This window comes from Cetorhinus maximus, chromosome 22 (assembly GCF_964194155.1).
Source record: "Cetorhinus maximus chromosome 22, sCetMax3.hap1.1, whole genome shotgun sequence".
NCBI classification, from domain to species: Eukaryota; Metazoa; Chordata; class Chondrichthyes; order Lamniformes; family Cetorhinidae; genus Cetorhinus; species Cetorhinus maximus.
Genome location: NC_135900.1, coordinates 68879561 through 68894293, shown reverse-complemented (window position 1 = coordinate 68894293; position 14733 = coordinate 68879561). Strand labels below are relative to the sequence as shown.

General features: G+C 43.1%; 1 protein-coding gene across 1 annotated transcript; it reads right to left on the bottom strand.

The window, feature by feature from the left end:
* Positions 1 to 588: 588 nt before the first annotated feature.
* On the bottom strand, positions 589 to 14431 carry LOC144696380 (vasopressin V2 receptor-like). The gene is made up of 2 exons (XM_078567590.1): positions 13561 to 14431; positions 589 to 671 (listed from the first exon to the last, which is right to left on the bottom strand). The coding sequence occupies exons 1-2, from the start codon at positions 14429 to 14431 to the stop codon at positions 589 to 591; spliced, it is 954 nt and encodes a 317-aa protein (XP_078423716.1).
* Positions 14432 to 14733: the final 302 nt, after the last annotated feature.

Here is a 14733-nt window from a genome sequence, read left to right as displayed (position 1 = left end):
CCCACATGCAGCTGGATACAGGTTCAGCTGTGAGTATTTAAGAGGGGGTGTTAACAGGACCTGCCAGGAACAAAATGGCAGGTCGGCTGCCAAATGAGCATTAGATGCTGAGTGATGTCAGGATCTGCCCATACTGCATGCTTCCACCACCGTACACACAACACACCCACACTAGTGCCCTGACAAGCATCGCACACCATGTGGGATGTGCCACAAGTGGCTGGAAGTGTAATTAATCACCATTTTCATGACTCTGGTTTTTCATAGCTGCATCACCAGTGGCTACAGAGCTGAAATTTGAAGGCTGTATGTCCCAATAAGGATTCGTCAGTCTGATGATTAAGAAGACACATACGGTTGCTTGCCTTGTTCACACAGGTCCCAGGTCCCCAGTAGAAGATGCCATGCTGTTTCAACTCTCTACTCGAGTTCCAGTGTGACAGCTGACAGACATACATAGGCAAGTGTACTTGTACAGAACTGCAAACACCATTCATTCACTGCTGACCAAACAACCCTGGCCAAAGTCTCTGGTTTTTCTCATGGACACAGGTTTTCAGAAAGGAAATCAGTACAGTCTCACCAAATCTAGCGATAGAAGGCCATATAGATCCATGGGTTTGTGCAACTGTTGAGGCTTGCAAGGAGCATTATTATGGAGAATGGTGACCCTTGAAACACAGAAAGAGATATTACAGTATAAATGCATTGCACCATAGTAACAATTAATGTGTAAATAAATAGATGTAGATACACACATGTGTATTTTAATCTTAGTCTGAAATAATTACTTTTGAATTGTACTTCCAAGAGTTCATATTCACCCATGTTGTGAAGCTATTACATTAGGATTACATACGGGTGCAGTATCCTTGATGTGGAGGTTGCCTTGGTGTGATTGTAGGAGTAAGGCATGTTCAGGTAAATTGTTTAATTGGTCATTGAAGTTCATTTGAGTTTGGAAAGTGAAAAGGGAACATACTAACTACTTTGGATTGTGTACAGGTTTGACTTTATACGAAGTCATAGCTTTGTACGTATACATTTTTAAATGTATTAATTCTTGGAATGTGGGCCCCTAGTATTTATTGCCCATCCCCAGCTGCTCTGAGAAAGTGGTGATGAGAATTTTGATCGAGTAACAATGAACAAATGGCAACATATGCACAAGTCTGGATGCTGTGTGACTAGGCGGGTAACTTGGAGGTGATGGTGCTCCCATGCTCCAGCTGCCCTTATCCTTCTAAGTGGTGCAGGTTGTGGTTTGAGAGTTACTGCCAAAGAAGTCTTAACATGTAGCTGCAGTGTCACAACTGTGGTTTTAAATGTACTATTGGGTGATGGCGGTGGAGAAAGATCACAAACTCTCACATTTGGACTTCTTTAAGTGAAATTAAGTGAAAACATGAACTGATGGAAAAAAACCCCACAACTCAGGGAACTGACAGACATAATGTGAATGAATAGGATAAGGCATGCCTACTTGTCTTCAGAAGAAATACGGGAGAGAAATGAAGAATTTCTGTTGGATATTTAGCCGAGTATTGTTTTTTCAGTTTTGTAATGAAGCAGTTTCACTCACAGAAGTCCTGAGTTCAGTTTGATACAATTGTTTTAGGGTGTTGGAAAGTGAGGCTAGGCCATTTAATTAAAATACATTTGAGTGGAATTTGTTCCAAAGTGTTGGCAACTTGTATTTTGATTCAGGCAGGCAGTTAGTTAAATGTACATGTTCCTGATCGCTTTTTTGAATGGATTGATCAACTTGTCTTATTCCAATCAGTGAGTCCATCTGAAACCTTCAAAGACAGTATATTAGACAAGATAGCTTCTGTGGGCTGAGAAAAGGGGAAGAACTTGTTGGGGAAAAGGTGAAGTATTTTTTATTTGTGTTACATTATCTACTGGCTTCTTTATCACTGTTCTAACACATGTACAGTAATGTAATATAAAAGCAAAATACTGCAGATGCTGGAAACCTGAAATAAAAACAGAAAATGCTGTAAAAACTCAGCAGGTCTGGCAGCATCTGTGGAGGGAGAAACAGAGTTAACATTTTGAGTCCGTATGACTCTTCTTCACAGTATTGTATTGACTTCTTCAAGCTATTTCTGCAAGCTATAGGAGTATGCCCCACTGTCTACTAAGAAGATGTGTTAATATGTCAAAGGCCTGGTGCCTGTTGAACAAAAGGGCCTTTAATATTTCTGAAAAGAGAAACATCATGCCAAAGCTTTTTGCCTTCCACTTATCAGGACAAACACAAGAATGCCAAATTTCAAACTGTCACAAAAAAGTGCTGATTGGTTGGTAACACCTCTGGCTGAGGTGTTGCCATGGAGAAAGCAACAGGGAACTAAAGGCTCCTCAAGTTCCCAGGTAATTCACAAAAGGCACAAGGCTTGAATATATTGTTTGTTTGCAGGTCCTTACATCTGAATGTATCTTGCTTCTAGCAAGTGTAAATGAGACACGTTATGAGCTTGACTGATTATCTTAAATTGATTGTTAGTGCAGCTATTAGCACACTCAGGATTGTTCAGCAAGTGCTGTCCAATCGTGGAATCACATCTAACAGACTTTTTGTCTTGGGTTTTGCAAGCGCAGGCTAATTGGGTACAGTTTGTTCTCTTCTGAAGGAACGTGTTATATTAAAGGGCCTTTAATATGCTAATGTATGTTAAACATCTGCTGCCATACCATTGCAGTTAATTTGTTGAGCAGCATCTTCAATGGGTAACTAACCAGAGTGTTCATTTTTGCAATAATCATAAAATAGTTGAAACAAATATCTTGAGGGAGCTGACACCCTGGATCAATGATTGAAAGCTGTGTCTGGGTGAAGACATGAGTTGTATTTGTAACAGGGGCAGGACAATTATTATCTCTTTGATAGTTCTTTAGGAGTTTATATCTGGCTCCTTGGAATAATCAATTTAGTCAGAGAATTTAAAATCAGCAGAAAGAGACTGTTGGATCTCACTCTGTGATGGGTGCATTGCTATGTTAAGGCATGAGTGATCATGTTTGAAATAACAATTTAATGTTGAAATGCTGGTCTTTTGCCCTTTTGATATTTCAAGGAGACTGGTACAAGTTGTAAATTCTTAAATGTTCTATTTGTATAGAATATGGTTCATCTACTTTTACTAAGAGTTAAATGCACTTGTTTGTTGGCTTATATAACAAGCGTTTTGTTGGAGAAAGTGGCAAAGATTCTCTGTTCAATGCCAGGATCCTGCTATATTTACTTAGATAGTGGGTAAAGGCACACTGGCTCACTGGAGTTGTGGTAGCCACTTGTAGGAGAGTTATATTTCCTTTGAACCCACGTTGCGGAGAGATGGCGGCATGGTGGCGATGTTACTGGATTAGTAATCCAGAGGCCCAGGCTAATTCTCTGGGTTCAAATCCCACCATGACAGCTGGTGGAATTTAAACTCAATGAATAAATCTGGAATTGAAAGCGAGCCTCAGTAATCAAGACAGTGAAACTCTCATCGATTGTAGTAAAAACCCATCTGGTTCACTGGTGTCCTTGAGCAAAGGAAATCTGCCATCCTTACCCGGTCTGGCCTATGTATGACTCCAGAACCACAGCAATGTAGTTGACTCTTAAATGCCCTCTGAAATAGGCCAGCAAGCCACTCAGTTCAAGGGGCAATTGTGGGTGAGCATCAAATGCTGGTCTTGCCAGCGACACCCAATGAAGGAAAAAGTAGAGAACCCAAGATAAAATTCCAAAGCCCTAAAACCATGTCAGAATATTACTTGTATCATTGGAATAAGGAACAATATAAACTATTTAATATTTTCTACCACAGGAAAGAACAGCAAGGTTAACAATGGTGTAATTATAAAGTTCTGTTGTTACTTGTTCTTTCTGGAAGGGACTTGGATTTATATAGCACCTGTCTTGTCATTCGGATGCTCCCAAGCACTTTACAGCCAATTAAATACTTTTGAAGGGTGGCCACTGTTGTAATATAGGGAAACACAGCTGTTATTTTGTGTACAGCAAGGTTCCCCAAGCCATAATGTGATAATGGCCAGAAAATCTGTTCCAGTGACTTTGGTTGAGAGTTAAATGTAGGTCAGGACATTGGGAAGAATTCCCCTGCTCTTATGTGAATAGTGCCGTGTGATCTTTTACATCGACCCGAGAGGACAGACGGCATCTTGGTTTAACATCTCGTCTAGGAAACAGCACCTCTGTCAGTGCAGCGTCCCCTCAGTACTGCACTAAAGTGTGCTGCCTTCCAAAGACCAGAAGGATCACATGATAAAAGTAATATCTGAAATAACTTGAATGGTTCTGTTCAATCCCTGGGCACACTACGCATATAGCTAGATACCCAATGCAATTGAAATCACTCGATGAAGTACGGAGCTGGGACACACCAGGAGTAATTGAAGCCATAATTATCAATTGAAAAATGAGAAGTAGAAAGCTCAAACTGTAATGCATTCTATTGAAAATGTACCGCTGGTTGTCCTTTCATTGATCTTCCCAGAAAAGGAGAAATTTCTTTCAGGCTAAATAAAGCTATGGAATGTGTGGAAGTGTTTAAAACCTGAATTGGAGTGTCAGATAAAATTAACTGTGGTGCTCGTAACCATGATATTTGAGGCCAGAGCTGAAAGGAGCACCAACTGCAATATGTTACAGGTAAACAAGAAGTGCACTCTACTTCAGATAAGGTGGAAATTGCAAAGTGGAAATATTTTTAATGCAGCCAAGTACTGTCAAGTCAACCAATAACCAATGTCTCAGAACAATTTCAGGCAAAGTTTGAATCAAAGCCACATTTTCAATTTAATTGTTTAGTTGAGGTAGAAGTCTCCATTTTACCACCATGTGCGATGAACCTGGACCATGCACTGACTCACTTAGATTCTAGAATTGGCAAAGGAGTTATTTGAAGTTTATCGCATTTCTAATTTTGTAATTAGTTGTCCTCCTATCTTGGCTGTGGTTTGGGATTTGAATTTGATAGACCATCTTGATTTTAGCTGTGATCAATGTAATCAGAGAAAATAATCTCATCACTGGCTGACTCCCTAAAAAAAGAGTCATGATGATTACAAACTCAGAGCAGTCAGTTATTTTCAAAGCTTCCCATGCATCGAGGTCATTTTTGACCTCTTGACCACTTTTTGATGACACTATTTTTGGGCTGGGAAGAAGCTCAGTGCTTTCATTTGTTCTAAAATTTGAAGCAGAATCACATCAATACAGGTTTCTCTCAGTATCAGCCTTGTATATCTCTGAGGATGAAGCACTGAAATAATTAGCCCAAGACTGCAGCAGAGCGGAGAAATTACTTAGGAAGCAATTACGTTGGAAGCAGCCAAGATTAGGGCAGCAGTGCAGAGTGGAAGTTTAGGATGGGCTAGGGGAACTTTGGAACACACAAGTACAATGGACAAGGCATTTGTGCAATGTAGGGCCAGGGAATCCAAGTTATACAAGTGCCCATTATTTTCTTCTTGGTTTCAATCCCTCCATGGCCTTGAATCTTCTACCTATAATCTTCTCCAGCAATGCCAACCATTTCCACCTTCTACTCCTTGTTTTTTTTATTTCAGCCACATGTGCATCTCTCCTTGACGGCCAGGCCTTCAACTAACCAGCCCCCACACTCCGGAATTCTCTCCCGAAATCACCCTGCCTATCCATGTTCCCCTACTCCTTGTATCCCACTACTTGGACCAACTTTCTGATTACCTCTTCTTAGATCTCCTCTTTTGGCTGAGATGCTTTTTAAATTTCCTCTTGAGAGGTTAAATTTGTTACATAGGTCTAAGTTGTTGCAAAAGGCAACACTATGGCCGGGTTCTCCGCTCCCGTTTGCAGCGGGCGGGAGTGGATAATATTGGGAGATCATAAAAATCTGTTTCACGTCACCGTAAAAACAGTTTGCGCTCCACTCGTCAATGGTGGACCGCGTTTCCCACCACCGCATGTCGGGAACCTAATTTCATTACTTTAGTATTTCATTATAAGCTCTGCTCCCTGGAATCATCCCCCCACATTGGATCATGAGGTCGCGTTGGCACGATTGCATGCCGACGCATTTCACAATGGTACATAAGCGATGTGCACCTGGTGACCTGCACTTCACTCGGGACTGCGAGGTTTGTTTGCCTACCTTGCTTCGGGCAGCATTCACGGTCATCAGCGCCAGGCTTCACAGGCAACCCCCTAGCTTTTAGGGGGTCTAACAGGCAGGTCTCTACCTACCAATCCAGTGGTAAGGTGGGGCTGGCTTTTCAACAGCTGCAGGGCTAGGCTTGCTTTGGAAAGTAGGGGGTGTGTGTGTTTGGGGTCACATGCTGATCTGTACAATTGGCCTCAAGATGGTGAGGGGCTGAGGAGGCAGTCTCCAGAGGTGATGTGGGCAGATGGAGGTGTAAGGGTGTGTGTGGGAGAGTGAGTGGTGATGTTCCTTGAGCTGGCAGTGAGTGAGATGTCAGATGTGTGATGGCCTTGTAGTTTTTTTTATTCATTCACAGGATGTGGGCATTGCTGGCTAGGTCAGCATTTATTGCTCATCCCTAATTGCCCTTGAGAAGGTGATAGTGAGCTATCTTCTTGAACTGCTGTAGTCCATGTAGTATAGGTACATCCACAGTGCTGTTAGGGAGGGAGTTCCAAGATTTTGACCCAGTGACAGCAAAGGAACAGCGATAAAGTTCCAAGTCAGAATGGAGAGTGGCCTGGAGGGGAACTTCCAGGTGATGGTGTTCCCATGTGTCTGCTTCCCTTGTCCTTCCAGCTGGTAGTGGTCATGGATTTGAAAGGTGCTACCCAAGGAGGCTTGGCGAGTTCCTGTAATGCATCTTGTAGATGGTACACACTGCTGCTACTGTGCGTTGCTGATGTAGAGAGTAAATGTTTGTAGATTGGGTGCCAATCAAGCGAACTGCTTTGTTCTGGATGGTGTCAAGCTTCTTGAGTGTTGGAGCTGCACTCATCCAGGCAAGTGGAGAGTTTCTATCAAACTCCTGACTTGTGCCTTGTAGATGGTGGACAAGCTTTGGGGAGTCAGGAGGTGCGTTAGTCACTGTAGGATTCCTAGCCTCTGACCTGATCTTGTAGCCAGTATTTATATGGCTAGTCCCAGTTCAGCTTCTGGTCAATGGTAATCCCCAGGATGTTGATAGTGGGGGATTCAGCGATGGTAATGCCATTGAATGTCAAGGAGCAATGGTTAGATTCTCTCTTGTAGGAAATGGTTATTGCCTGGCACTTGTGTGGTGCGAATGTTACTTGCCACTTGTCAGCCCAAGCCTAGATATTGTCCAGGTCTTCCTACATTTGGAGATGGACTGCTTCAGTATCTGAGGAGTAACGAATGGTGCTGAACATTATGCAATCAGCTGAAGATGATTGCGCCTAAGACACTACCCTGAGGAACTCCTGTAGTGATGTCTTGGAGTGGAGATGATTGACCTCCAACCACCATAACTATCTTCCTTTGTGCTAAGCATGACTCCAACCAGCAGAGAGTTTTCCCCAATTCCCATTGACTCCAATTTTGCTCTGGCTCCTTGACGCCACACTCAGTCAAATGCTGCCTTGATGTCAAGGGCAGTCACTCTCACCTCACCTCTGGAGTTCAGCTCTTTTGTCCATGTTTGAAACAAGGCTGTAATGTGGTCAGGAGCTGAATGGCCGGCCCTGCTGAAACACAAGCTGGGCATCAGTGAGCAGGTTATTGCTAAGCAAGTGCCACTTGATAGCACTGTTGTTGACCCCTTCCATCACTTTACTGAGTGTGTGGGTTTAGAGTGATGAGGTGTTTGCCTTACCCTGGCAGCATGGGTGAGATCATTTATCCTCTTTCTGCACTGGATGGCCAACCTCTTCTGTGCAGTGTTGGCATTGATTACTATTGCCACCGCCTCCCAAGTGGTGAGATTGCTGGACCTACTGCAGCCAGAACAGGGGTAGAGGACATCACAGCAGGCCTCCAAAAGGCATTCCAGTGACAGGTCACTGGACTGTTCTTGGTGTTCAGGGCCATGTCTTCACTGGAGCAGTCCTGGACTGCAAGCATTAGAACAGCGTGCGTAGCTGCAGTTTAGATATGGCACCCGGAGTGAGGAGCCAGTGAAGAAATGGCATGATGGGCGATTCAGAGGCCGCCTGGCAGCGAAAGGGCATGTTTCCTGTGCCTCCATAGTTAATGAGGCAGGAAATGGACGATATGACGCAAAAACTCACCATTACGGCTGGCGGGAAAAACGTCTTTCTTCACTCCTGGCATCGCTCAGTGCAATTCTGGGACGATTCCATCTTATGTATAAAGACTTTCAAAAGTCTACTTTAAAATTTTAACCTTTTCACTAACATTCAAAAGATTCAACATTAAAATCTGAAACTGTGTAAAGAGGATTCTTATGAGCTTGCCTAAAGTTTATGGGAAGGTGGACTAGTGGTAATGTCACTGGACTAGTAATCCAGAGGCCCAAGCTAATGGTCTTGGGATAAGGGTTTAAATCCCACCACGGCAGCTGGTGGAATTTAAATTCAATGAATAAATCTGGAATATAAAGCTACTCTCAGTAATGGTGACTTTGAAGCTATCACCGATTGTAGTAAAAACCCATTTGGTTCACTAATGTCTGTTTTGGAAGGAAATCTGCCATCCTTACTTGGTCTGGCCTGTATGTGACTCCAGACCCACAGCAATGCTCTGAAATGACCCAGCATACACTCAGTTGTATCAAACCGCTACAAAGTCTAAAAGGAATGGAACTAGATGGACCACCCGGCATTCACCTAGGCACTGGAAATGACAACGCTACACCAGGTCCTGTCAACACTGCAAAGTCCTCCTTACTAACATCTGCCAGCTTGTGAAAAAATTGGGAGGCGTGTCCCACAGACTAGGGAAGTAACAGCCTGACATGGTATGACATACATAGTCATACCTTATTGAAAATGTCCCAGGCAACACCACCACTATTCCTGGGTATCTCCTGTCCCACCAGCAAGACAGTCCCAGCAGAGGTGGCAGCACAGTGGTATACAGTCAGGAAGGAGTTGCCTGGGAGTCCTCAACATCGACTCCTGCCCCCATGGAGTCTTATGACATCAGGTCAAATACGGACAAGGAAACATCCTGCTGATTGCCACCTACTGCTAGCTAGACTGGGTCTGCGGTAGGTGGTGAGGGAACCAACAAGAGGGAAAAACCTACTTGACCTCATCCTCATCAAATCTACCTGTCGCAGGTGCATCTGCCCATGACAGTATTGGTAGGAGTGACCACCAGAAATTCCTCGTGGAGACAAAGTCCCACATTCACATTGAAGATACTCTCCATCGTCTTGTGTGGCACTATCACCATTTAGAAATGATAGGTTTTGAACAGACCCAGCAACTCAAAACCGGGCATCCATGAGGTGCTGTGGGCTATTAGCAGCAACAGCAGAACTGCATACAACCACAATCTGTAACCTCATGGCCCGGCATATCCCACACTCTACCATTTTCATCAAACCAGGGGATCAACCCTGGTTCAACGAGGAGTGCAGGAGGGAATGCCAGCAGCAGCATCAGGCATACCTAAAAATGAGGTGTCAACCTGGTGACCTGCTTTTGTGTAATATGTGCAACACAGGATTACTTTGCATGCCCAAAGAGCGGAAGCAAAATATGATAGACAGAGCTAAGCGATTCCACAGCCAATGGATCAGATCTAAGCTCTGCATGAATGGAGGTGGACAATTAAACAACTCACTGGAGGAGGAGGCTCCACAAATATCCCCATCCTCACTGACCAGCACATTTTACCGACTCCAGCAAAGACAGATTATTGTGTGACTTCATTGCATGACCCTGCTGTGCTCAAATTGACTCCCACATAAGCCTATGAACAACAATAATTCATTCATTCAGTTGATTAATTCAAGTAATTGATTACCTGCGAAGCAATTTAGCATGTCTCGAAAATGTGAAAGATCAACTTTCGCCCACTCCCTTCTTCTCCCTGCACCTCCCGCCTCCCCATCTGTGAAAACCACCTTCCCAACTCAGCTTTCTCTCATTTCTCCCAGCCCTCCATCCCTCCCTCCATGAATATGCTTATATGAGGATTTCTAGGCATGTGCCCTGAGACTCCTAATGTTAAAGGGACTGCATCAATCCAACTTACTGTAAACGTTATCCCAGATATCTAAATTGACACTACAAATCAAGAGAGTTTTGACTAAAATTCAAAAGAATTCTGTTAATGTGGAAGTTGGCACACAGACATATTTGCATCAGGAAAGAAAGACATTGACTTGGCAAAGATCTACTTTTAGCAAGTGCTTGATAACATCTAATTTATATATTTAGAATTGGATTAAGCAGTACTTATATTGACATCCAAGATTTACAGATCACCCACATTTTTCCGAGTAATTTTTTTTTGGTTGACTTGTTTATTTGGTGAGCAGTTGAACACCTGATGTATTTCCCTCACTCATAAATCATCTCTTTCTACTCAGCATCAATAGAGGAACTTTCTTGTGATCGTGCCAATTTTGAAATGTAGATCAACAACATACCTGATAATTGATGGGAAACGAGATTCGTGCTGGTTACCATATTGGTCTGATTTGGTTAATTAAACCTAGGGTGTTCTTCAAAAGATATTTTGTGCAATTCATGCAGCTGAAACAGTTCATAAGGTTTTTGCAATGCTGTTGATATGTCTGTTGGTGCTTAATTATACACCCTGTGCTTGAACACATTGTGCAAGGACTTTCTTTTTGGGAATTGGATGCAATAGCCAAGAATTCTTTACCTCCCATCCAACAGTTGAACATTAGTAGCATTCAGCTGTAGAAGAAATGGAAGAGGGTAGAGTGGAAATAATCAGTTGCTTTGAGTGCCAATGGTTGGGCCAACTAATGACTGAACAGGGTGCATTCTTTTATTACATAGATGCCGGGGTTTTTGTCTTTGCCTCATGAAACTGTCATTGAAAACCAAAAACTGATGACCTTGGCCATGACCATCTTTTTGGAACATTGAAAGAAATTATATCTGCATGAAAGTGTAAAAATAAAAATCATTATATTAGTGTAATATTATGTCAGATTTCACTGCAACCATTCAATGTTTGTGAATGCCACTTCTTTTTCCTTAACGGTTTTTGCCACAGAGTATTAGTGAAGCTTTTTATCCCAAGATGCTGTCACTTTATGGTTGTACTGCACCCAGTTTCAGAAGCAGTATGACCATGGAGGTATTTGTGTGATAATTTCTCACCTTAGAAATATTCTACATTTACATTAAGCCTGACAGATTAGCAAAGAGATGGGATGAACTCCATGTTTAGATTGGCAAAAGTGAGTTCCTTTATCTCAGTATTTTTCATGACTTTACAAGGCTATCAGGATAATGGCTTGCTTGTGTTGTGGCTATGCTACCAATGTAAACATCGTTATAAGTGTGTAATGAGCATAAGTGTGATTGCTATATTCTGCTATCCTTTCATTTCTCTTACTGTGCACTTGAATGACCCAAGTACTTTTAGATTTTCCTGAAAAAGGAAAGATACCTCACTGCTTCTGTTGAACTCATGCTGCAGGAGATCTGTGTTTACCCAGAAACATCTAAATGTTCACAGACTTATTTGGTTTCAACCAGCACAACAGAAGGTGGTCCTGCCATTGGCCTCAGTCCTCAAGGTTAGAGCACCAAACATCAGCCATTATTTCTGTTCTCCACCCCTGTCAACTGGCCCCTCCCCATGTTGGACACATGAGTGTGCAAACAAGAACGGAGCTTTCCTCGTGAAACGTGAAACCCCTCTGGCAAAATAGCTTTGTAACAGTCATTATCCAGAATCACAAATGATTAGCGGCCTCTTGAGTGAACTACCAGTTGATAATTGGTGCATTTGGAACTGAATTCCAGTGAGGAGCTGACAGTTCATGAGAAGAGAAGAAAAGGAACAAAACTGACCAAGTAGAGGCTACTCAGGAAGAAGGGGTGGTGAGGAATCAAAATGACTGTTACCCATTTCAGCTATTTCCAGCTCACCAGATTTCAAGTTAAGCGATGAATGACCTTTCTACTTAAGAAAGGCATCTACCCTCACTGGTTTACTGGTGTATAGTTTGTACAACGTTGAAGAAACTAGGCGTGTGTGACAACCCCAACTGCTAAGGCCTACTGCAAGTCCTAGAATCCCCAAATAATCTGGCAGCACTTCACACATTCATTGTGATTTTGTTCTCCAAGTATTTCTTGATCTGTAAACTCTGGCATTACACATTGAAAGATATTTTTGAGTGTGTAACTATGAAAAGAGATATATCATGATTTGATTAGGTATTTTTATTTTACTAAACATTCATTTAGATACTATGGGAAAACTAATATTTAAACTGAATTCGAACATATTTGTCAACATAATCATCATGTTTAACAGCAAAAACATGAAAACTCAACAGCTATAGTTCAGCTATCGAGCACTCCCAGCAAGAACTCACTCTCGCAGAGATTTGGGGCTTGAGAATTACAGTCTGTCTGTTCCCTGCATGGCAAGACCCACCCACCCCTGGGTTAATACCAGGATGAGGCCCTTAAGTGGGCAATAATTGTACTTATTTGGAGTGGAGGCGGGAATGTGCCGGAGAACCCGTCTACCTCTCCCCCGTCTCAACATATGCTCTCTCAGCCACCAAACTCCCTTTGGAGGGGGTGCAAGATTTCACCCTGTGTCTAACCACTCTCTGAGCAAAGATGTTTCTCCTGAATTCTTTATTGAATTTATTAGTGACCATCATATTTATGGCCCTTAAGTTTTGGATTTTCCCACAAGTGGAAACATCTCCTTCTACTCTATCAAACCCATTCCTCGATTTAAAGACAGCAATTGTGTCACCTCTCAGCCTTTTTTTCTCTAGCTGAAAGAGCCCCAGCCTGTTCAATATTTTAGGACAAGTACATCCTCTCAGTCCTGCTATCATCTCTGCAGAATTGGGGCGACGGTGTAGTAACACTAGCTGTCACTCTTCTACAAGTGCAGCTTCCTGCTGCAATTGTTATCATGGGATTGATCTTTACCTTGACCTTTAAAGGTTAAACCCTTTAGGTTTAAAGCTTACCTTGTTCTAAGCAGATCATTGGTCAATGTTGTGTTAGTTTTCAAACCAATGCAGATTTGCTACAGGTGAGCATTTTAGTCAATTAATTCTCTTCATCTCTACAATTGAAAATTTTGAGTCTTTGCTAAAGGTCAATTATGCAGATGGAAATCAGTGTTCATTGACAGAATGTGTGCCCTTACTACTTATTTGGCCATGGGGGGCATCAGTGGAAGTCCAATTGTGACCCCTTGCCCTGCATATTCATACTTCACCTTGTGCTGCCTGAATAGCAACCAGAGGTGATAAATCCTAATAGACATTTCCCCCTCCTTCTCCCAGAGCAGAGATCAGCTAACTGAACATGAACAGCAGTTGCCCCTAAGACTATCCTGGTGTGTAGAGCTCAGCTACTCGAAAGATAAACTCCCAGCTACCAAAAGAGGAAGGTGGGCTATAACTCACCTTTGGTAGGACCTCCAGTTGGGTCCCAAACGGACCAGAGCTGCACAATGAAGAATGGTGCCCAACATAGAATATACACCAGCACCACCAAAAAGGTCATCTTCAGTGTTTTCAGTAAGGTGTTGGGTATCCCCCTGGCAGTGCCTACTCGTGCCCCTGTCATGTTCGCTTTTGTCAATGCAATCCTTTCTTGCCTGTTCTTTTTCCCAGTTAAGTAAATGGTTCGGCATATTTTGACCTGGCATGCGACCAGAACGGCTGCTGGGATCACAAAGATGACTAAGGTTATCCACGTGATGTAGGATTTTCTGCCCCACGGTTTGATGAAAGTCGCCCAGCACTCGAATACCTGCGGCTGCACTTCTTGCCTGGAGAAGATGAAGATCTGAGGGAGGCTGAATACCAACGAGAAGCCCCAGGCCATGCCGACGGCCAAATGCCTTTGCAAGGACGTCTTGGTGATGGCGATCATGGGCTTGCAAATGGCCTGGTACCGATCGAGGGTCATCACCACCAGCAGGTAGGTAGAAGCAAACATTCCGACGATCTGCAGGTACTTGACGGCTTTGCAAACCGCATTGGGGGCCATGAACTTGTCGGTCACCTCCCACAGGAGCTGGGGCAGCACCTGGAAGAAAGCAACCACCAGATCGGCGGAGCACAAGTGAAAGAGGAAGAGGCGGGTGCGAGTGTTCTTTTTGCGCTTTTGCCACAAAGTGCAGAGGAAAATGCTGTTGCCTAAAGTTGCCAGGACGAAGATGAAGCTGAGCACGGCTATTTTGACCGGCACTGGTTTGCTCCAAGTGTAAAGAGTCCCATTGCCTTCACCAATCTCCCGTTGAGTGTGACTTTGATTGAATTCGCCTCTCATATTTCCACTAGAATCTGGTCAAGTGATGTTTTTCCCGGGACCAATGCACAGGAAAATGTTCCAATTATTAAAAAAAAAAATCCGTCTAGCCTTTAAGACTATCTCCAGCATGCAGTTTAATGGGTAATTTTAAAAAACACCTTGGTCCGGGCGGCTGGCGGTTCTGCTCACTAAATCGGGCTCTGCTCACTAACTCCTGAACCTGAGCTGATAATTCCTCGCGGGAAGCAATTAAGTAACTTTCAATTGACGTGGGCAGGTTGAAATAGCGCATTGCTTTAAGCACAAGCTGCTTAGTTCAA